This window comes from Cupressus sempervirens, chromosome 1 (assembly GCF_028749045.1).
Source record: "Cupressus sempervirens isolate cs-2001-9-10 chromosome 1, ASM2874904v1, whole genome shotgun sequence".
Lineage (NCBI taxonomy): Eukaryota > Viridiplantae > Streptophyta > Pinopsida > Cupressales > Cupressaceae > Cupressus > Cupressus sempervirens.
The window spans coordinates 466,221,526-466,246,726 of record NC_143118.1 but is presented as its reverse complement, the minus strand read 5'-3'; the positions used below and the strand labels follow the sequence as shown (position 1 = coordinate 466,246,726).

Genomic DNA, 25,201 nt, shown 5'->3' with positions numbered 1-25,201 from the left:
ACTCGAAAGAGGAAGAGGGGCCACTCCCTCAAATTAATAAATTAAAAAAAGTGCATGGAAGTTGTTAAAAGAATAAGCATGTCATTACAGAAATATATACGTGCCTAGGGATAGTAATTAATCTAAGCTTCTGTATCAACAAAATAACCTGAGTTAAATACACTCATATCAATCCTTGTCTTTCTGTTTGACATATTACAATCTAGAATGGCAAGTTGAATACTACTTTTTTAAACTAGTGCAAATTACTACCTACCCTGATGGATGTCTTTGCTTGTGTTAGGGTTTCTCTGTTACAATTCCAGTCCCGCAGGTTGTCTATATGAGGCCTTTACCCTTCTCACGGGACAAGGCATTGTTCAATGCTACTCCATTTTCTGTCCACTATAACAGCCAAAACTATTTATGTTGCAAGAATTATGAGTCACTGCTACAGTTGACCAAGAAAAAGGTGGCTAGGCAAAGTAATCCTTAATACTTATCCAATACATGTTGCACCTCACGATCTGTGTCAATGTAATAAATCAGCTCTGGGCCACATTATGACAGGAAATTCATAGTTCAAACTCGAATTATATATCATTAGATAAGTTTCAATACAGTTTAGAATAAGAACCAAACAAATGGTCCACCAATGAGTTTATGGATGTGTTTCTGTAGCGAGCTACAAAAAATTTAGTAAGTCATAATATAGAAAGTATTATTTAAACTATGAACGCATGTGTTACACACCCCTCTATGATACATGGATGTGCCAGATACTCACTCAATATCGTACAAACTAGGAGGTAGTTTAAAGGTGAGCTGAAACACATACAACATCATTACCTGAAACTAATGCATAAATAAATTTGATTCGCAAATTTCCACGTATTTAATTTGATACACACAAGTTAAGCGTGGAAAGATGTAAAGTTTATCTCATGGTAAGCATGAAAATTTATCCCCAGGAGAATTAAAATTTGGTAGACACTTGACTGAAAAGAGCCCCGAAATCTCTTGTTGGTGAACCTGCGTCTTCTGGCTTTGATGCAAGATCAAATGCCTTGTTCTTTGACTCTTCAAAAAGTAATGCCTGCAACAGTTAACACAGGTATTTCAGCTTAAGAAAGCCACAGACTGGACAGAGTAAATATTGGACCTACTTATGATACATCAGACAAAAATAGGTACTGTGTGGTTTGAAAGAGAACCATGATACAGACCTGTACACAGACCTCTGCCACATCAGCTCTAGGTATTGATTTGGTGTCAGTAGCAAGTAATTCATCATCCTTTCCTACTACTAACTCTCGCAGACCACCTTCTCTATCTACCAAGCCACCAGCCCTAACAAAAGAATGATGTAATAAATTCCAACAGTTAAAAGGATAAATTCAAATAAAACATATATAAGCTTATCACAAACATGACTCTCATCATGAGAATCAAGTTAAAAGACACACAATCTGTCAGCCTTGATAATTTTTGAACAGTATTTGCCTACTTAATCTTTACAAAACATTGGGCAACATTTGCCTTTGAAAAGAATAAAGTAGATGCAAAACTGACTCAATGTACCCATAAAGCAACAACATAAAAAAGGCAATCTTCCTTTGCCATCTAAACCATGTTCCATGGAACTCAACAATAACATCAAATCAGTAAGTTATCGTATGCAGTAAGTTTTTCATATTCAAGGCCCATGTTGTTAATTCTTAAAATGGAATCCCTCTTTTCCCCAAGTCTGGTAGGTACACTTGTTTCACAAACAGTGACACACATGAAAATGATCCCCTCGAGTTTGTAATTTTTATGTTGATAAGCCACTTCTCATTGATTCATAATTTGCTTTAGCTTCATCTATATTACCTCTCACTTCTTGTTCTTCAACACTTTTCACAATGAGTTCTCTCACACTACAGCTTGCTATGTCATCTCATCGATTGCTCCTACCTCTCACTACTTACCAGGTGCCATCACAAAAATGTGTTCCTCATCCTTTGGGAACTCTTGACACCCTCCCCCAAATGAAGTCATACCCAATTATCCAAGAATATGATGATGAATGTAAAATCAGACACAAATGTAATTTAAGTCTACCATAAACCATGACTAACCTATTGTTTAGAGTCAACACAGTGGAGGATTGTCAATAACTTAAACATGAGATAAAATAATGCTTATGATCTCTCTTCACATATAAATTTATAACGTATGAGTCTAAGACCTTATGGTGTGCCCTCCCACGCAAGAAAACCCCTCTCCTCCTGTTGAGCCCTAAACTTAAAAATCTCATACTTTTATTCTTTCTGCTGTTTATGGTCAGTATCTTCCTACCTCTCTCTCTTGTTTAAACCTGGTCAAATCAGAAGCCATCCAAAATTCTACCAGCAGCAAAGTAGCTACTGACTATATACTCCAAGTTGATTTTCTAAGGATGTTTTGGATTCTTCGACTGCTCCTACTTATGAAATCTTTAATAAAAGTGTTGTGCTTTGGTCCCCTCATATGTGTTATCCATTCTATTCATATCACTAATAAATCAGGCCAAAGTTGTGTTATAAACAGCTAGAAGGCTATATCATGATCGAGTATGCATTTATCAAATCAAAAGCATCTTTTTAGGAGATGTACTTATCTGAGTTATTATAAAAACTGACTAAAAAGCCAGTGGTCAAAGAAGACTCCAATAATTGTAGACCACCCTCTTATTTCATGGCAGTGCTCCTCCAAAATCTACTTCTGTTAAAAGGAGCTTACAATCAGATTTCATTTTTGAACAACTTTTAAGGCGCCATATGAGATCAAGCTAAAGATTATTTTGTTGGGAGGAGTACTTGCCAAATTCATTTTTAATGTTTTATTGATGGGCATTTAATATTTATCAGTACTTGCCAAATTCATTTTTAATGTTTCATTGATGGGTTTTTACAAAGAGATGGCTTTAGAGAAGCAGCCAGAGCATGCTTTAAATTACAAACCATAGACCATAACTTACTGTTTGGGCCATAAAAAATAGTGTTATCCCCCTAATTGGATCATAATTGTTTGTGAGTGTTGGCAAACCCAGCGTTTTCTGTTTTCTGATTGTTTGTTTCAGATTTCATTATCACATAGAATACATTCTCAACTGTCATATCTGCTACATTTCCTGAGCCTGGGAAGGTTTGATAGGAGCTTTGTTGAGCACTATCATGATAATATTATTACTAATTAAATTACTATTATATTAAATAAATGATAATAATTAATAAATAAATAATAACTTTTGCATGGCCAAACTACTCATTTAGTTTTATGTGCCAGCTAGAATTAGTTTGGGGAGGCCGACTTGGTCTGTTTGAAACACATATGCAAGAAAACACGAGATGAAATCTCGATTGGAGGGCATTGGATTCTATTATGAAATTACCTTTGTAATTTGTCCAACTTACAATGCTAAGCAGAATTTATTGCCAAATTATCAAGGCAAGAGCTGTAGGAGGCCAATGCAACACAAGGCAGATTCATCTATCAAGTGTTAGTCTCAATTCAAGGTGGTGCATTGCAAATCAGAGCATTAATTACCAGCACAACAAAAGATCTGAGCGCTCATCAGGGCTGTGATGGGGCCTATAACAGTGGCTGAAGCCAAATACATCAACCATAGGAGCTTCCAGAAAACATAAAGGGGAATTCGCTGTGTTTGAGTTAATTCTCAAGCTGGGCAGTTGGGACAAAACCATAACTGTCAAATCAGGTATAGCGCCATTGCTGGAGTAGGAGTTTGGACTATTTGCTGGGTGGTTGGTCACTTGGACACCTGCTGGGCACATCAAGCATCAAAAATCTTAAATCTAGTCAACCCAGTAGCCTACAACAAACAACAGGAAGATCCATAATGTGTTTCATGTCTCTTCTAGACCCATTTGTACTTCATATAACTCATGTTCTAAAGTCGGACACCTTCAGGAGGAAGACCTTGGGATGGTAGCAATCAAACCCCTAAAGGATTTCCCAAGCATCAACAAATCTGCCTTTGTAGGAGTACAACTGATTAGTGCAAAGTTCAATAAGACCAATACTATAAGGAAAGTACCACTTGGAAACACAAGAAAATTATTCCCAAGTTTGTTTGAATTAACTACTTTTCAAGTGAACCATGAATAAAGCGTGAGGGATGTAGAATCCAGTAAAATTACTTGGTCCAGATAATCAATCACTTGATAATTCAATAAACCTATATAATTTGATACATTGTAGAGACTTAATTAATTGTATCAATTATTGATACTATTCCATTTAATCTCATTTTAAAAATTTATGAATAAATGTAACTGAGTTCATTATAAAGATAAATTTGTATGACTAATATTAAAGAAAGGGTATCACATCAAGTTTTAATCCTTCAATTAGTCCATGTGATGGATGCAATAAATTAGTCACAATGTATACCCATGTTCTATGCATGAGCTAATCATTACATGTAATGTGATGTACATTTGAGCTAGACACTGACTACTGACGTAGAACTAACATTTGATGTATCAACCATCGTACTATAGCATTTGGATTGAATTGGAAGCTTACACTCCAAAATTCGTTTACTTAAAAATGAGATCAAAATCTCATCTCAAAGGATGGGGTGAAGTCTTTATTATTAGGTGTGCAACTGCAAACTATAGAGCCTCTGATTCCTAGAAAGGGATACATAAGCAGGGTCGTTGCAAATGAACCCTTTAGGCCTGGGTCTAGATCTAGGTCTAGCTCTAGGTCTAGAGATGCCCCTAACATTGGGATCTTAACATATTATGTGCAAGTATGTAAGATCGTGTGTTATATCCCTTCCTTGTGAACCTTTTTAAGATAACAGTATAAATATTACATGTGAAGTGTGATGTTATACACTTATGTGACTTTAAGTTATTTGGTTTCATATTTTACTATGATGATTTAATTTACATATAAAGAATATTGGGGAAGAATTATGATGGAATTCATTATGAATGATTAAATTTTAATTATGCCAATCGATTATTGTCATAATGATAGAATCTAGCCCTTCTTTGTCAGCGGCTATAGGAGAAGGTCCATCACACAAGAATGAGAATAGGGGAAGAGTCTTATCAGTGTAGGGGAATGTGAACATACGGTGAAGGTTGAGAATGCCATCCGAGTTGGAACCATAGTTGTCTTGACTCTTACTACTCACCAAGTCCAAAAGGGGAGTTAGCTTAGATGCCTAAATGGTTACCTTTCTCCTTTGGTGTACATCGAAATTTTGGCCTTAACATTAAAGTTATGCTTATCAATCTTAAGGAGCAACCATGGTGATCTCTTATGTTATTTTCACTTGGCTAAACATTTATGTGTATGTGTACCATATAGGTAAACTTATATGATAAGTACAAATGTAATTACATGTATACGTGTATGTCAATGACAATTAAACATATAAAATTAACTAAACAATCACATGAGGGTTCGTGCATAATGCCGTGCTCTAGATGACAAGATAGATGTATCCACAGTGATTGAAACTTGTTGACTACACAAGATGAAACTTGACATTACTTGATAATGCAGGTGTGCATTAAATTGCATAGACGCGCACTAAATTAAAGTTCAAATATGAGGGGCTTGATGCATATTTTTACCGAACTTGATCTTTCCTCCTTGGGGGCTCCTGTTGAGATTTTGGTGGGAGTTCAGGTGAGGTGGCAGAAGAAACTATCTCATTCCTTCAAGCATTTCTTGACCATAAATTTTTATTTGGCTACATCATTGAAAGGATCTTTTGATCTTAAGCATTTATCTGTTATGTATTTCAAAGGGGCCATTCCATCTTGTTCTGTATACTTTTCTGGTTCTATTCGAATGGATCATTCAATCCTATGCATTATACCTTTCTGGTTACATAAGAATGGATCATTTGATCCCACTCTTTTTATCTGGCTTCCTATAGAATAATTGGTCGTGTGATCCTATGCTATGTATATCTTGCGGTTATATAAGAAAGACGTCCGAAACTTTGGATTCTTTTCTACTGTTATGATTAAACAGATTAATTGATAGCAATAAGTTTTACAGATCCTGATAGGAAAAGGAACGATTAATTTATGCATTCATCTTACAGTTTATGAAAGGAATGAAAAAATCATTTATAATAAAATGCATTCATGTTTAAATTGTAACAAAGGTTGAACCTTTTGAACTTATGCTTTTGTAGCTATAAATCTGGGAAAGACGAATCACTCATAATCAAGAGAAGGGCTTATTTATTTCCATCAAGTCGAACCAACATTCATTATGGTTGCTGCAGGATTTCCTCTGTGCATTTCAGTGTATAAGAGTAAAGAAATTTGGTTGAGTGCAACTTAGGGTCAGTAAATTACCAACTGTAAACGTGTTCGCTTGAATCTTTAAGACAGAGATGGTTAATGGGAAAATGTGTAATGGTCAAGATTGAGAAAATGTGATCCATTGAGAACAATGAGGCCATCAGGATGTGGATATCTAAATAATGGGTCTATATGGCTCATAACAATTTTGGTGGTGACATTGATTGCACAAGGATTTGTGTTGGTACTTTAAAACCTTGACCAAGGTGGTACAATGCTATAAGTAGTAACAGTCAATCACCAGAACTAGTAGGGAAATGTCTCACTAGGAAGGTCACCTTAGTAGAAGAAGAGTTCCTATAGGTTGGCTGGCTATGACAGTTATGGGTTATACACCAAGTCTGGGATGGCAGGAAAATTGAAGCAATGTTCACATGTCTTTGGGAAGAACCAGGCCACTTCCATAGTTGTGCGATGACCGTTAGGTCACAATCATAAGGTCAATGGTTGGGTGGTAAAAACCCCCCTAATGATACTCTTTTACCCTATGGCCATTGTAGGCTATGGGAGCACAACAAAATTAAACCAACAAAGTTGAGGTTCTATGTATCTAATTCGGAAGTTAATTTCTCTCATTACATTTCTCATAGTTACAAGACCTTGCAAGTCCAGGGTCAAGTAAAGAAAAATGGGTCTTTTGGCCTCTAGACACTGACTCAGCCAAGCCAAACCGAGTCTGGGTTGACTCCCCAAATCCCAAGCCCAAGACTTGGCCATGGTAGACGAGCATTATAGAGTGAAAAAAAGCATTTTTTAATTCCTTTGCTTTGACTTTTATGGTTTTAGGTTTCTCTCAAACACAAAAGAAACAATCTTTCATTTTCAAACACAAGAAAGAGAAGAAATAAGGGATTAGGCTACTCTGAGCCTTAGTCTTCTAGGCTACTTTGAGCGGTATCGACTGGTCACTAATATAGGCTACTTTGAGTGGTATTGACTGGTCACTAATATAGGCTACTCTAAGCCTTAGTCTTCTAGGCTCTAGCTTTTATATCGATATATGTTTTGAACTTTACATTCCATGAATTTCATATTCCATGAATATTGTAGACATTTGACAGTGACACTATTTATATTCAAATGTGTTATTTAGTTTAACTTATTTTCTTCAGAATTTCACATATATACTTACGTGAGCAATATAAACTTATGTGTGAAAAATAGCTTCTATTTATCTCAATTATCGTGTTTGATGTTAATGTATAAATGATGCATGCAAAAAGTTTTAAATCCTTAAAAATCTTCGAAGTTTTTGGGTTTTTTAATTTGTCAAGACAAGATGCTGAGTCCAAGTCTGAGTCAAAAAACAACCTTCTGAGGCCAGTCTGAGTCTTGTAACTATAAGATTTCTTACCGTTGTTATGTTAGTTTCCTTTCATATGGCAGTAAATGTCTCATTCCTTATCAATTTCTTCTCACTGTTATACTAACAAGTAAATTGGTTGAAATCAGATTCATGTGAAGTTGGTAACTACTTTTAGTTGGTCAATGATACTCAAATCATGTTCGTAGGAAATGGAATGCAGTTATTTCAATTTATGATGTTAAAGCATTTTTCTCTTCCTCATAACAGAAATTTTCTTATCCTAATTCCTTATGATAGTATAGATGTTATGTTACACTGTGGTCTACATTTGCTATCATGGATACGATCGATAATTTTTAAATTTTATGAAGCTAATACTACTATACTGGATAGAGATTGTAAGAACCCGTTGATGATTGTTTTGTGACTCTTTCCAACACAGAATGAAATACTAAGTGTCATATCTTCTCTTGAACAAGGAAACTTCAAATTCGAAACAATGCAACAAATGTGTGGTCAAATGAAGCAATCCCAAGGTTTACAATCTGTACTAGCAACTTTATGTTGGATACAACTCAATTTGTATGATGTGATATTTCTAGTAAATGACAAGAGGAGTTACATAAATGTTCCTAGACGTTATCAATTATTTTCTCTCAAAGAATCTGGAACTTGAATTCTTGAATCAGCTTGAACTTCAAAGGAAGATCAAAAAGGAAAGGCTTTAGAGAGTCTAAGCTACTTTCTACAAACAATGATTATAAGAGATGATGTTTGGATATTAGAATTCCTTAAACCGGGCTTTGTTTCACCATGTAGAAACAACTACATAAAACATGATGCAATCTCCATAGGCAACGGAGATTTTCATATTGTAAACATTCATCTGATTACCCAATACTAGCGCAATCTAAATGAACATCCACAATCAAACTTGTGCTTAAGTTAGGTTCAGACTAACTATACACTGCAATTTGCAATCAACAAACTATAAATGATATGAATAGACAAATTCATCAAACATTTTCACATTTCTCCATTAAAATCGATGAAGTATAACTAAAGTTTGAGAAGTAGAAACCATGCAAAATTTAGAAACTCATACACAACTAACCACCATATCTTCAATGGAAATTGTATATTAACTTCAACATAGTCTTAGCAATAGTTTATGGTCTACTCCTCCTATTGCTGCTTAATCCTCCATTCTTCTAATGAATTTACAAATGAGAAGGTCAAGCCTTTTATAGACCTCTCAATTACAATGAAGGGCCTAGATTGATTTGAAATCAACAGCCAAGATAATTCTTAAGAAGCCCTAATTAGGGTTAGTTACAATCACTACTTACAAACATTACATGTCATCAAGTGAGAAAATCACATTGCTTTTGAATACATATCCTTTTAAGGATGAATCAATGAGAAAATTCATTGTAGTAATACATTAAATGCCTTCCATATGTCCACTTGTGAATGAGTCAAGTTGGAGGTGCTTGGACATATTGGCGTGAAATTCTTGATTGCTTAAAGATGAGTGGATGCCACATCCACTTACACAATTCTCAAAGTGTTTTTCTTCATCTTTGTTTTGATTCCACTCCATCATCATAGAGAAGTCTTTGCATCTCTAGCAATAGCTCCTGATACTCAAAATTATTCAATCTTTGATTGATTGTGATGGCTCATATTCCCAGGCTACTTCATCTTCATGAATTTCCCTTAATATTTTCATCCTTCATCATTTTGGAAATCTTCTCCTCGAATTGTCCATGAAATTGTTCATATCTTGAAATCTTGACTTTCTTGAAGTGATTGGATCCTTCATGTCATTATCTAAGATTGTGATAGCAATCTTCATTTGATCTTAGCTCCTGTCCAATAGTGTGAGTCTTGTCTTGAACTTGAACTTGCTTTGATGTAATGTTCCTGATAAGGGCGTCGCTCTCCAGAACTAAACTTCCTCTATTCTCCCCTTGAGATTGGTGTACGATTTGGTGTTTCAACTCACAAGTGTGGGATGTGGATAGCACCAAATAGACTGGACGTACGAGTGAGAAAATATGGTGTCCAATCTATGCACTAGACAACATATGGTTTGGTGAACATCACACAAATTGCTAGTTGAACACTATATGGGCTTGCTATCGAGCACTGTACGGGATGGGTGTGGTTTCTACTGTATGGTTTGGGAGTGCCTTCACCGTACAGACCCCAAATTGGTTGAGCAACCTATTTGGCAATCTATTTGTGTACAACAGAAATAAATGTTTTGAGTGGGTGATGGTTGTATGACCTTACCCGATTGCCTTTGGTTGCTGCACAATGTATTCCTTTGAGGGATGTAGCATAGGGAGTGATTGAGAGGATTCTTGTAGAGTGATTTATACTTTCCTTCAGTCATACTTCTCCAACTATTCCATAGTCCCTTCAATTTCTTGAAATCTAAATTAATAAATAGTGCTTAAAGATTGTTGCATGCAAAAGACACTAAATATATTGTTGCCAAGTTAATGTCATAATTGAGATTCCTCAGGCAAAGATATTGTTTCTGATTTGCCAAATCTAAAATGTGGTTATAAAAGAAGAGTAGAGTGAGGGATGAATGCTATAAAAACTACATAAGCCAAATAGGGAAGATCTTTCACTTTTGAAATGGTGCTCAGAGAAGAAGTCCAAATTGGGAGTTCACAATGCAAATAACAAATCAAGTGGCAAGAGAAACTACCTTTCTATCATAAATACCCCATTGAAGAACTCTGAAGGCGCAAAACAAGTTCCAACACAAAAACAAACAACTATGACCAAAAAAAAAGATGGGCTCAAGATATACATAAATCAATTGGGACACCTAAGTACAAATATTATTATTTATCTTATTCAATAATGGGAACTGTTGGCCATTTTTGCCTCCCATTCAACCCATCATTGATAACCGATCTGAGAGATCTTCAATGGGCTGGATTCTTTGATGTGGGTGAACACATTTTTTGGTTGGGTTAACATCTTGTGTTAACTCAGTCTCTTCATTAGCCGAGTCGGCTCGGTCCCTTCATGAGCCGAGTTAGTTCAGTTTGTTCATTGGCCGAGTTGGCTTGTTTTTCCTCCATGTGCCAAGTTGCGAGTTAACGCGCATTTTCTACTAGGGCTAACATTTCATGTTAACCATTTTCGCCATTTCAGAGAATGACTTCTCTACTCTTCCCAAAATTGCAAAATCGTTGTTGCCTCTTCAATCGAACATTCAAGAAATGTGTCGACCAACTAATTCATGCCACGTGGTAGATCCTTCTTGTGTTGGGCTACTTTTAATCGGATGGTTCTCATATTTTTGCATCACTTCCCTTGCTCTTGTGAAGATACGATGGTCGTAAGATTTTGGAGCATCATTGGATATTATGAGTACAACACAGCCGTCCGTTGGAGAATGAAGATGTGCATCTACAGTTGGGTTTTATTCACTTGTTGAGGAGATTTTTGCAACATCTGGGCCGTTTATTTCAAAATGAAGATCTACATCAATGGTTCATACATTTTCTAGGCAGATCAGATTTATTCCATGCAGGTCAACTTTGTAATTTTTCGCGGCGAGTTAACTTGCGTGTTATCCCATCCTGCATTTTTTGACAGTGGGACGGATTTATTTGTTGTGGCCATGACACGTTACAAGGACTGTTCTTTAATGCTGAATGACATTCTTTGGTCTTGTTTGCACGACATCCTTGCATCTTCGTGCCTCATTAATGATTGCAATGATCAAATCTCATGGGATTTGATTTCTTACAATTGGGTGCATTTGTTTTGCCCTTCCTATCACGTCACTACAGCAAGTTGATTTCAAGATCAGATTTTACTCTGATATTCATTTATGGCTTCTTTGCAACTCAACTCCACTTTGGTTGGGTTTGAACTTCAAGTTAGACTTGAGTTATGCTTGAACTCTTTAAAAGACAATTGTAAATATTTTTTCCAGGTTCTTCTCTGTTCTTCTCCATTTGTATTTTGCAGCAGCATTATGCTCTGCATTTTTTGCCTTCCATTAATGAAACTTCTCATTTTCTTACCTATTCTTGCCATTCTGTTTACTAGTGCATGTATTTGCCTTGTAGTGAATGTTTCCTTTCTATTTTCTTAGATCTATGTGTTGTGTTAAGTCTATTAGTGGTTGCTATATAGTGAAGTTCCTTTCCTTTCAGCACTTCAACCAATTCCAAACCTGCATGTGGATCCTTGGAGATAGAATAGAGTCAAGACTAGTGTATTTGGGTGCTTTCATTGATGTGTGAAGTTACATGCAGGGTTGTAACTATTGTTCTATCTTGGTACATCACCGCATTTCCCTTTCTGCATTCCTTCTCCCTTTTCCTCTCAAGTAGTTTAGGTGCACCCTGATAGTAAGGAAGCCGGCCTTCTCCGGAGATTCAGCCTCAGAGCGCAAGTCCCACACTTGGAGGCTATTTCCATGTTACACAAGGTCGCCTGAGAAGTAGTTCCTCAGGCAAGGGTGCAAACTTTTGTGTCAATAGGAACTTTACACTCCTCCAATCCCAAAAATTGCTAGTTCTCAAGCAGTCGCAAACTAGTGTGTTCTAAACTCTGTTCACTGTCCTAGGTGGCATCTTCCATCGACAAAACTTTCCAACATAAAATAAACTCCTTAACAATTCATGTCCTTAGCTTCCTCTCTCGAGTGTCAATGATCTCGGCTGGTTCCAAAACAATTTTTCCTTCTTCATCAATGGACGACAGATCCTTTGACACAGTGATGTGTTGTCCCACAACCGTCTCCAAGCAAGATACATGGAATATATTGTAGATTTGACTTCCTTCATATAGCGCCAATTTGTAGGCAACTTCGCACACCTTATGGACCACATGGTAGGGGTTGTGAAAACACAGCCTCAACGCAGGGTAGTCCACACACATCCATAGGGTTTCATTCTTCTTCTTTACCATGAAAGGGCTAGAACTAGGTCGAAATCCATCCCTTGTCAAGAACCTCCTAGATTGTCATTTCAATCTCATTCTTAATTTCTTAGGATGACAGTATAGTGTGGTGATGACGGGCTTGGCACCAACCTCTAGCTCAATAATATGCTCAAAGCTTTGGAGTGGAGGTATGCTAGGTGGAATGTTAGCGAAGACCATGTCATGCTTATCCAATACGGCCTGAAGCTCATTATCTTGGTAGTAAGTTTGTTGCCTTTTAATAGGTTTTGTTGAGAGAAAGCAATGTGCTTCCCAGACAACATCATCATGTCGAAAGATGGCCTCCATTTCTTATACTGAAATCTCTTTCAAGTCATCATTTGTCGTTCCTCTGAAAACAACCTTTTTCCCATCAACCTCAAATGAGAACTCCATTCGTTTGAAATTGTGTGTACTCATCAAGAGTCTCCATCCACTAGATGCCCAATATGACCTCCATGTCATCCAAATCTACTACAAAGAAGTCGTTTGTCACCATGTAATTTCTTTCCCATGGTAATGTTTGGTTGTGTTAGCAGATGGGTACATGATAAGAGGGTTCCTCCTGCCACCTTGACTAGGAATCCTACATGCACCTTTGTAGGTATACCTCTTAGCATCACAAGTGATGAGGTAATGAAATTAAGTGTGGTCCCATTGTCAAGCATCACTATGACCCTCTTTCCTTGGAGTCTCCCATATCCAAAAAATAGTACACATCAGACTACTAGGAAGAGCAATGGTGCCTCCTCGTCTTACCAATGCGACAATGCTCTTTGTACGGTTTATGTTAACCTCCTTGGAAACTTGTTGACCAACCCCTTCGATTACCGGTTCCTCGTGCTCCTCGTCCGACACTACCTCAAAATAATAGATTTTTCCCTTGCCTAAGCATTAGTGCTTTGGTTCCCATGACTCCTTATAGTTAAAAAAGAGTTTTCTCCTCCTAAGCTCTTGTCTAGTGGCCTCATCCAACGATGGCTTCTTCAGATGGGGTTTGTTGTCTTTCTCCTTCAGAGCCAAGGGTGGCTTGGGGGTGAGAATACCTCTTGGAGAGAGAAGAAGATGCCACCATGTTACATGCCCTCTTGATTGCCTCTAAGAGAGTGTCGGGGTTGAACCCTTTCACCATCCCTTCAATGGCTTTATCAATCTGTCCATGAATAGCCAATCCATTGTCTCTCTAAGATGTTCGTCAACAATACTGACAATGTTTCCATTCTTGGAAGAAAAGTTGGCATCAAGGGTCAAGAGTGTAACGGATGAGGGTTTGTTCATCCTGTAGTCGAATCGTCGCTATTCCCATTATATTCTCTAGATATTTTTCCTTTTTCCAATTTACGCAGGGTTTCCTCCCTGAGTCGCTGAGTGTCATTGATTTGGACTTGATTTCTAGTGAGCTCTCTTAGCAGAGTTAAGACTTCTGCAATAGCATCTTGTGAATCCCCCATCCTACCAATGGAATGATACTGCCTTTTTTTCCTAGTATAAACTTGCATTCACATCCAACAAGCTGGCAAAATCACCAGCTTTGATACCATTGTAATGTTCCTAACAAGAGCGTTGCTCTCCATAGCCAAACTTCCTCTATTCTCTCCTTGAGATTGGTATATGATTTGGTGTTTCAACTCACATGTACGGGATGCAAGAAAACACTGAATAGATTGGGCATACGGTGAGAAAATATGACGTACAATATATGCACTAGACATCGTACGGTGTGGTGAATACCACATGTACTGGTCAAACACCACACCGGCTTGCTATCGAACACCATATGGGCTAGGTGCGGTTTCCACCATACGGCTTGGGAGTTCCTTCATCATATGGACCCCAATTTGGCTCAAGGCTCCATTCACCGAGTGGACCATATGACATTACTGTAATATCCCCTATAATACTAAAATATAATATTGATATTCCTATTTGTAAATGATTAAAAAGGATATGTATAATAGCTAATTGATTATTAGATAAACAAAATAAATAAAAACATTTGATAAACTAAGATAATTAAATGATAGTTTACTAAAATAGATAATTATCAAAGATAAATAAATTAATACATTAAACATCAATTAAATAATAAATAAACAAATAACAAACTAATAAATACTCATATAAATCAAAATCAATTCATATTATTATTGATTAGATATTAATATTAATAAAGAAACAAACATAAATAAATGAAAATAAATCAAACCCACCAATAAGTGGACTTCACATAATAAAAAGTCATGACTGCACAAAAAAGAAATGTATATATTTAGCTAAAGCGAGGGGGGCTAATTACCAAGAAAATGACGTTGAGAAGAAATGAATAAATTATATGGCACATAGATTATACATAGGAGGAATAATTGCCATGAAAAATATAAGTACATGGGGTACAAGTTAATTATATGGTATTTTCCAAGTAAGGAGAGTCAAATGTGTGCCATCTAATTTATTCATTTCTGCTCAACATCATTTTCTTGGTAATACCCCCCCTCGCTTTAGCTAAATGTATACATTTCTTTTTTGTGCGTCGTGACTCTTTATTATGTGGAAGTCCACTTATTGGTGGGATTGATTTATTGATAAAAAGTTTAGTGTTTTATTAATTAGAAAGGTTGTCTTTATTTGTTAAATAAGTTTATTATATGACTTTTTTCTTGATATTATTATTTATATATGAACATATTCATATATAGAAGTTTACAAAAGATATTTAAGTTTTTATCTTAATAATATTAAGAAAATATTTTTTAATTCAAGGAGTGATAATTAAAGATTTGATACTATAAGAGTTATTAATTGATTATAAGATATCAATATAATTCCTTATGAGATATATAATTATCAAATTCTCATAATGCCAATGTAAGAAGTGAGATCCTCGTATAAATGGCCATTGTGACAACACGAGAGATGAGTAACCCTATATGAATGGCTAGATGAGGAATAAATGGAATCTCATATTTCCAATACAGGAAGTGAGATTCTCGTATGAATGGATATCGTGCCAGTGCAAGAGATGAGTAACCATATATGAATGGTTGGATGAGAAATGGATAATATTGTGTTAGTCCACTGGACTGACACCATGGAGATTATGAGAATCTCTATCATGGGATATGTGAGGCATTAAGGTCTCCATCTAAACATCAGTACTAGGATTAATAAACAATCTCCATGTGCCAGAATATTTTGATGATGTCAACATATGCATATGTGATTGGCCTTGGATAGAGGATGTCTCATCCGAGAAGAACCTTAATGGGAGCACTCCATCAGAAGATGACGTAATAGCTAAGGGTCAGGAAGCCCAATTTGGAGACGTAATTAAGGTTGGGGTTAAAATAGAGGGTAGAATAGTATAATTAGATTTATTATTATGAGGATTCTGATATCTATTTTGTAGTTATTACTTGTCCCAAAAAACCCTAATCGTAGGGACATTACAGTGGTATCAGAGCTATGATCTTGCCATCCCATAGGGTAAAGGTGAATTGATCAATCTTTCTATCCAAAGGAAATAAATATAATAATGCGTTTGGATAATATTCAAAGAGTTGGTTAAGTTATTAAACAAAAATAATAATAATAATAATCTCTATAAGAAACTATGACTCCCTCACATTGGAAGTTATAAAAAAGAAAGAACATTTAATTTGAATTAATTATCACCAACGCATTTAAATCATTCATCAAATAGATCATCAAATAAATTATCAATTACAACAAGTATAGATTCAAAATAAACCATTTTTTTTGTGATTTAATGATACAGTCATTAATTGATTAGCATATAACCAACCAAAGTTGAACCATTCATAACACTAAATCAATTTATCCTCGACTATTAGTTGTATCATTGAGTTCAAACTTGGAAATTGAAAAAAAAATGTGTAACAAGAGCTAAGGGTTCATTGAGATCTACTAATTCAAATAAAATTAGTAATTGCTTGAGGACAAGCACTTTTGGAAGGGTAGGACTGTAATATCCCCTTTAATACTAAAATATAATATCGATATTCCTATTTGTAAATGATTAAAAAGGATATATCGCAGCTAATTGATTATTAGATAAACAGATTAAATAAAAACATTTGATAAATTAAGATAATTAAATGATAGTACAATATAATAGACAATTATCAAAGATAAATAAATTAATATATTAAACATCAATTAAATAATAAACAAACAAATAAAAAACTAATAAATATTCATATAAATCTAAATCAATTCATATTATTATTGATTAAATATTAATATTAATAAAGAAACAAACATAAATAAATGAAAATAAATCAAACCCACCAATAAGTGGACTTCCGCATAGTAAAGAATCACGACCGCACAAAAAAGAAATGTATATATTTGGATAAAGCAAGGGGGGATTATTACCAAGAAAATGATGTTGAGCATAAATGAATAAATTAGATGGCACATGGATTATAGACAGGACGAATATTTGCCACAAAAAAAAATGGTAATTATATGGTATTTTCCAAGGAAGGAGAGTCAAATAAATATGAGTAAGGGGGGAATTAAAAAAGAAAGTCAAAAGAATATTTGCATTTGGAAGGCCTGCCAAATATAAAGCATTAAATCCCAAACTATAGGAAGGAATATTTGCATTTGTAAGGCCCACCAAATATGGAGCATTAAATCCGAAATTATAGGGAGTAAAAGATGGAAGGGATGTGATAAAAAGGTAAGTGTTTTATTGATTAGAAAGGTTGTCTTTATTTGTTTTGTTTTTTATATCAGTAAGAGGCTGAAGCCAAGATTAATTATTATTATTTATTAAGCTCGAGTAGACTCAAACGCAAGACCTCTCAGATAAGAGGCTAAGAGGCTCACAATTTATCGTTGTGCTAGAGGTTCTTGCCTAAGGCTGTCTTTATTTGTTAAATAAGTTTATTATATGTCTTTTTTTTCTTGATATTATTATTTATATTTGAACATATTCATTTATAGAAGTTTACAAAAGATATTTAAGTTTTTATGTTAATAATATTAGGAAAATGATTATAATTCAAGGAGTGATAATTAAAGATTTGATACTATAAGAGTAATTAATTGGTTATAAGGTATCAATATAATTCCTTATGAGATAAATAATTATCAAAACCTCACAGTAGCAGTGCAAGAACTAAGATCCTTGTATGAATGGCTATCATGTCAATGCGAGAGATGAGTAACCCTATATGAATGGCCAGATGAGGAATAAATGGAATCTCATAGTGCCAGCGCAGGAAGTGAGATCCTTTTATGAATGATTATCGTGCCAGTGCAAGAGAAAAACTAAATATAAATATAAATAAAAAGAAGAAAACTAAGAAATAAATAAGCGCAAGGAATAAATTAAAGAGGAAAAAGAACAAAAGGAGAAATCAAGAAAGGGCAAAGAAAATAGCATATACATACCACTTGCAAGCTAAGAAGAATCCAAGAAAAATCTTAGACAAAAGAAACGAAATAATTGGGTATAACCTAGAGAGCATATGAAATATAAGAAAGAATGAAAGAAGTGCATTAGATTTTTATTTTTTATTTTTTATTTTTAATTGGTAAATGGCCGAAGCCTAGATTAATTATTATTTGTTGGAATTAGTTATTATTATATGTTAAGCGAAGGTAGATTCAAACCCCAAGACCTCCCACATGAGAGGCTCACAAGTTACTGTTGCGTTGTAGGCTTTTGCCTAGTGCATTAGTTATTGTTATTACGACAATTATTTATTAAAAAAAGAACCCAAAGGTATCTACCATGAGGGAAATAATTAAAGAAGGGAACAAATAGAGAAATGAAATACACGTGTGTATATATGTGTGTGTGTGTGTGTGTGTGTGTGTGTGTGTGTGTATTTGCACATATAAATGTACACATGTATACATATGAGTATGTATGTGTACATATATAAATATATCTGTATATGTTTTTACATACATATAAAATAAAAGCAAAAAAAATATTAAGTATATATATAACCTACAAAAGTTGATAAGATAAAGAAGCTAAACGAGAGAAAATGTCAACTGCATAACAAACAAACCAAACCGAAGGCAAAAAATAAATCACAAAATGGAAAGGCAAGAGCTAGGTATTAAAAATAGGAAGGACATCAGGGTATTCCATGTAGGCTGACGGGTTGGGGAGGATTGTATTAAGAAGGGGTTGCGATGATAGGCTGATGCATCTATCTCCATCACAATTGAAATCACAATCACCATCTATCTTGTTTTACAAATTCACATCACCATGCATTTTCAATATTTTGATTCCCTTGTGTTACTCTAGTAGTGACATACTTCATTGTATTGCAAATAGTTTCAAACACTAATTTGTAGGCCATGAAATATTACAAACCATTAAAAGTTATCACTACAATGCTTGAACCTAAGCCCAAGGGAAGACAACTTCCATCAAACTTCAAAAGTTCAAATCTTGGAAGAATCACTCTAGCTAGAGCTTTTGATATCCTAGCCTCCTCTTCTAACATAAGCATATGAGTTCCAAGATCAATTTCTTCATATAAGATTTCAAACAAAGATCATCAAATTTAAGTACTAGATTTAGATTTTGAGTTAAAACAAAACTTTCTTTTAATAGGGATTAATCAATATGATCAATCTAGTTCAATTTCGCCTCCCCAATCTCTACAAAAGCTCCTACTTAATAGCATAGCTTAACTAATTAGAATATCAGCTACTACGTTAGTCAATTTCGTCCTCTTCTAAGGTCATGCTGCTAAAGCAGCTTGGTTACCTTTAACTTGGCCAACTTATAATGTCCCCAAGTTGGACCACTCTATAATTTGCCCTAAATTACAAAACCAGATAAAACAAAGTATATAATATGCTTAGGGACAAGATGAAAACATCACAGACTTCTTGGTGAGAAGATAGTTTCTAGCGAGAAGTTCTTGCTCGCAAGAAATTCTGACTTTTATTGCCAAATTTTCTCACTGAGAAGTTGTAGATTTATGACAATTTCTTGTTAAGAAATCAGCAAGTTTGTGCCATTTTCTCAATTGTGGCTAAAAAATTAACTTTGATGTCAAACAAAAGTTTTATTTGCATTTTATGACTTCTATTTTGCTAAGCCACAAAAAACCCTTCCAAGGAATTGCAAGGTCATTTGCAAAGACATAGGTTAATTTGGAGTGGATTTAAAGACAATTTTGAGACAAAATCGGATTCTTGTGTAGGTTTTAAGATTGTTTTGGTTTCTTTTGTTCCAAGTTGTCGATTTGGGTACAGCAATGGATTTGAATTCGGGTTCAAGTTCGTGGGTTCAGACAAAAATAAAAATTCCCATTTGGGTTTTGGGTGAAAGTTCATGAGTGTATGTACACACACACACACACACAAACATATATATGAATTATTATACAAAAAAAAAAGAGAAACATGCATAATTGCAAAACTATGTCATTTCATAGTATGAATATATGTTGCTTGATCATTGACCAATGCCAAATGTCAAAAATAAACATTAAATTTTGCCCATTAATCTATGTTCAAGATTGTAAAGAAAACCATACATTGAATTACTAAATTGCAAAATGGAATTTCAAAAGATAGACTTGTTCATCAAACAACAGAGTTTGAAACATTTACAAGTGTTTAATAGTTTATCAATGATCATAGTAGCAATGCCCTTCAAGGGCCAAATAGGTCATCAAAAAATAAGGGATTGATGGCTTCATGCCTGGCTGCAACTAAATCTAGATCCCCATCATTGGAACCCAAACCGGTTCCACTACTCCCAAATTCTGCTATATCATCAACATCATCCTCAACATCTAGCAAGGTAGCTCTAGCTAGATCGTGGATGGTCATATCCAAGTGAGCAAACATGGGTGCTACATCCCACAACTTCTCTAACCCTTCTTGTATTTTTGATCCTTGCCTGATAGGAGACAGCAGTTGTTGTGAATATATACCAAGTCCTTTGCTCTCTTGGAACCCAACCGGCTATGCTTCACTGAGTGGATAAAGGAGTATGTAATCGAATTCTGCCCAGCAGCAAAAGAGCTCGCAACTTAGAGAGGCAACCAACAAAATTTCTTAGAAAATAGAAATTATAAAACAATAGAAATTTAAAAGTGCTAATTCTACAAGCTAATTAGCCATTAAAAAAGGAAAAAAATACTCAAAAAACTTACTTGTGATAGGATCTTAATAAAAAGAAGCTAGAGGTACATATAATCTTACCCATGTAGGTACCACCATGGAATGCCATCCACTCTAGCTTGGTCATTAATTGCATCAGGGTTTGCATTTTTTCCTAAAACAAACTCTGCAAACTCTCTCCTAACATTTGATGCCACCTCGGGATTGCTAAAGAGCTTGCTAAATGCCTTCTTATACCCACTAGCAACCTCGGGACCTCTGTATGGTGCCACTCTACCAAGAATAGCAAGCATCACAGCACTATAATACCTGGGAGATAGTGCATATGTCATGAGGTACAAAGGTGTAGTCATGGACAGCGATGAAGAACAATTGACTCCACCTTTTTGCACAAGGTGTCCTCAAGATCATGTTCTCCTATGAATAACCTAGAATGCCAAATGATGTTCATGTAAGTTAGCTTGATGTAATGTTAGTTAAAATTAAAAATTAAAATCTCTCAATAAACAAGGATAGAGTATTGTATAAAAATCTAAACTTACCATTTCACTCTCTCTAGCATGGAGTTCATGGCATCATAGATGTTCCCCAAGCAAGGCTTATCAATGTCTGCAAATTGAGGCATAGCATATTGGGCTTGGTGAATTCTAATAAAAAATCCACCCGAGCCCACTAATCATCATCCAAGATCATTACCTTTACGTTTTGGGTCCTCCTTGTATTCAATTGCTTCCATACACTCAATTGGTTGCTAATAACCATCTGGGACAATGCATCTTTCACCCTCACAAGTCGTCTAAGGATGATCGTGAGTGAAGCAACTTGAGTTTCAGCCACCTAATAACATGTTAATTGAAGTTAAGAACACATTTTAAATATGTAAACACGAAAAACATTTTAGTCAAGTCTGTAAAGTATAACACAAAATGATAACTGAAACTAAATTAAATTTTAAAATATACCTTCAATAATTCCAAGTTGGAGAAAGTTCTGAAAAAAATTTGTGACATATGGTGGTTTTCCACAAACATTTGGATCTCCTCACCCTCATATACTTTTCACCCATTCAATTTAGGTGCTAATTGCTTTCATCACCAAACTCAAGGAGTGGACAACAGACAGTGCCCAAAAGATATGATCATATTGTGCTTCTACCAAAGCACACAGCCCTACAAATTTGCACTGTTCATTACTACTTCGACAATGTTATCAACACTTACGGACTCTATGGATTAAATGAGAATCTAGGCAATAAATTCAGCATCCTTTACCTCCCCTTCACAATCAACTACCTTCAAAAACATTGCCCTCTTGAGGGAAACAACAATCACATTTATTAATGGATGGTATTTGCAATCTTTTCATCCATTAGAGACAATAGTCACCCCTATTTGGATCCAAGAATCTCTTATTGGTTTGAGGAGGTTGTCTACATTTTTTGTCTCACTGTGCAATAAGGTGATTCTCACCTTTTCATACCTAGGACCTTGGTAATCACTAGGTGCTTGATTATTTCTAGCACCATCTCTGTACAATAAGGTGATCGTACTAGATTGAATGGAAGACCATTCATAGAAAGGCAACACCCAACATTTACATTAGCAATTTCTCTTAATGGGCCTCTCTTGCCGGTGGTGCTTGGGGGTGTTTCTACATCTTCTTCATCCGTAGAGTGCATAGGTAAAAAGGGATGATATCTAGTGGTTATTTGAGAGGGTGGTGTTGGTGGTTTGTGTTTTGATTTTTCTCGTGTCCCTCTTGACACTAACCTATCCGCATCTTATTGTTCTTTTAACATGGTTGCTATTTGAGCAGCAAACAACCCCTTCTTCTCTGTCTTTGATCCCTCACATATTGATCCCTTTACTCCTGGGGCCTAGAAAATGATGTTTAACTCAGTGATAGGAGCTTCTATATTAGGTTTTGCAAAAATTGCATTTCCATATTAACCCCCCCTCCAAGAAATTGTTCAATTCTTTTTGTATACTTCCACAAAGAACTTTTATCAATTTTAATTTTTTGGGACCCCTCCCCACCCATTGAGCTCTAACTACTCATTCTTGCAATCTATAACAAAAAAATTAAAAACATATTTTAAAACTTATACAAAAACTTAGAAAACTTAGAAAACTTAAAACAAGCTATCATAGAAACAAAAGAAAGGATAAAATGCATACCTGGAACACTAAACACTAATTATTGGAAGGATTTGAGACTCCAAAATCAATCTGTACAAACTTCTCTTCAACTTGCAAAATGGGCACACCAACATGAGAGAGAAAATGAGAAACCAAATGAGTGAAATGTTTTTTAATAAGCTCCTTTTAGGGTCCACCCAAGTTTGCCCCAGGACCACGACAAGTCCCCATAGGGTCTACACCACAACCTATGGATTTGCTCAGGGCCACACTAACATGAACCAAGCTAGACCCACAATCTATGGCATGGATTGTGAGGGGACCCACTGCTTACCCCAAACAAATCCCGACCTGCCATAGACCCAGACCCACCTAGCAAGGTCCAAACCCTGCATCTCAGCTTTTTTGAATCATTTTATCTCCTTTTAGTTGCATCCAAGTTTATAGAAACTCAATATAACATTTCCTAAGTACTCTAAATTGTTTTTGAATGTAATGAACAAGACTCCAAACCCTTTTTTAACAACTATTTTCTAACGTTTTCACTATTTTCTCAAGAATCTCAAATTTTCCCTAAAATTTCCAACCTTAACACTTTTTTTCTTCTCTTTCAAGTTTTAACTATGTCGAGGAAGGAGGCACAACCACAACAAACTCTTAAGACTAGACCCCCTACCCCTCTTCTAGTGCTTACTAGAGCTGCTAGGAAGGGGAAGAGGAAGACGTAGATTGTTTTAATGTTGTATTTGCTTATAGTTTTACAAAGATAATTTTCTAATTTAATCTTGCTTCAGACTATTAAGCTAATAGCCATCAACATTCCACATGAGGATGTCATTTTGTATCCAATTCTCACTTAAATATATCTAGACTCGACTTCTTTCTTTGTTTGCCCATTTATTGATTCATAAGATCCATCTCCTTATTGAATTTTGCAAAAAAAGAGTGCATTTCAAATTAAATTTAAGGAAATTTTTTGAGCTTTTTGCCAAGTTTATTTTTTTAGGCCTTGGTGAGAAGTTGTTGAGTATGATTATTTCAACTATGGTAAGGGATACATTCTTAACTTGAGAATAAAATGAGCTAGGCCTTGTTGTGAGGTTTCCTTGCATCACCCCATTGCAACTGGGGACCCCCTTTTTTCACTTTGTGGCTTAGTTTTAGCTTAGTTGTTAATGATGTTTGTTACTTCTAGTCTAGCTTACTAGTAGTTTGAGTCTTTGGGTCTAGTTTGAATCTTTGGGGCTCCTAAGAATGGAGAAGGTTCTAGTCTCGCTAAGTCTAGATGAGCTTGAACAATTTTTGAGCTTAGTATGAAGTTGGATTCTTGCAATTACAAAATGGGAAACTGAAGGTGAAATTGTGAAAGGATGCTAAAATGTTGCCATGTTCAAAAAATTCAAGCCTTCATGGTGAAGTTTGGTTTTCCACTCGAAGGCTAAATTTGAAATGTTCCAGACAAGTATGACGCATGTGAAAGCAATTGAGTACGGCTACACCTGAGTTGAGACTGTACAGCAATGTGAAATGAGAGAGAAGGACGAATGAATGAAGGAAGCTATACAACTGGAAGTATAATGGCCGTACGGCGGGAAGTTGCAAGCCGTACAGTGGCAATTAAAAGGTCGTATGGAGCAGGCTAGTTAAGCCGTACGATTGGTTACTCAGCCTTCCAATGACTATGGATGCCCTATAGTGAACACAGGTGACAAGGCAATGATTGTACGGTGAGTGACTATGTGGGGAGTCCGTACGAAGAAGGTAGCAAACTGTATGGCAGGATAAGTGTAGTACGGAGAGGGTTAGGTGATGGCCGTACCTGAAATTGGGTTGTACGGCATTAGGAGAAGGCAAGGCGTGGAGTGTGGGACAAGGATGGAAGGGAGAATGTGCGAGGGAGTGAGAGATGTTGACAGAATGGGAGGAATGAGTTGAACACACACAATTGGGTACCGGAAACCAATTCAATATATACGAACACAAATAGTCGATGAAATTCACACAATGATAGAGATTTGAATACGAATAATAATTATAGAAGAGAATGCTCCAATTTTCCAAATCTGAACAAAGAATTACATGCAACAACGGAATAGGGTGAGGGTTGAATCCCATCGAAATCGCACAAGCCAAATAAGGAAGATCTTTCACTTCTGAAATGGCGAACACTTCCGAACTCCAACAAGAATTCACAGTATAGAGAAATATAATCCAAAGCATACCTATAGACTACCTAAAAGTTGTGCTTAAATACCCGTCGGGAAACTTTCCGAGGGTGTACAAAGATAGCCGACAGC

The 25,201-nt window shown here is 35.6% G+C and overlaps 2 protein-coding genes across 3 annotated transcripts in view; both read right to left on the bottom strand.

Moving 5' to 3' along the window:
* Positions 1-557: 557 nt before the first annotated feature.
* Positions 558-25,201, bottom strand: part of LOC149578316 (uncharacterized protein At5g02240-like) — a 79,772-nt gene continuing 55,128 nt past the window's right edge. Inside the window, exons 6-7 of the mRNA XM_089828229.1 lie at positions 1,206-1,329; positions 558-1,075 (exon numbers count right to left, since the gene is read on the bottom strand). Coding sequence (XP_089684355.1) covers positions 956-1,075; positions 1,206-1,329 — 244 coding nt within the window. The 3' untranslated portion in view covers positions 558-955. The remainder of the gene's footprint in view (positions 1,076-1,205; positions 1,330-25,201) is intronic.
* LOC149578317 (uncharacterized) lies at positions 20,493-21,621 on the bottom strand. 2 transcript variants are annotated; one of them, XM_089828231.1, is made up of 4 exons: positions 21,463-21,603; positions 21,309-21,375; positions 20,848-21,194; positions 20,493-20,648 (listed from the first exon to the last, which is right to left on the bottom strand). In XM_089828231.1, the coding sequence occupies exons 3-4, from the start codon at positions 21,117-21,119 to the stop codon at positions 20,615-20,617; spliced, it is 306 nt and encodes a 101-aa protein (XP_089684357.1). In that variant the 5' UTR covers positions 21,120-21,194; positions 21,309-21,375; positions 21,463-21,603; the 3' UTR covers positions 20,493-20,614. The 2 variants fall into 2 exon arrangements, with proteins under 2 accessions (XP_089684357.1, XP_089684361.1); XM_089828235.1 differs by lacking the exon at positions 20,493-20,648 and having other exon boundaries at positions 21,463-21,621.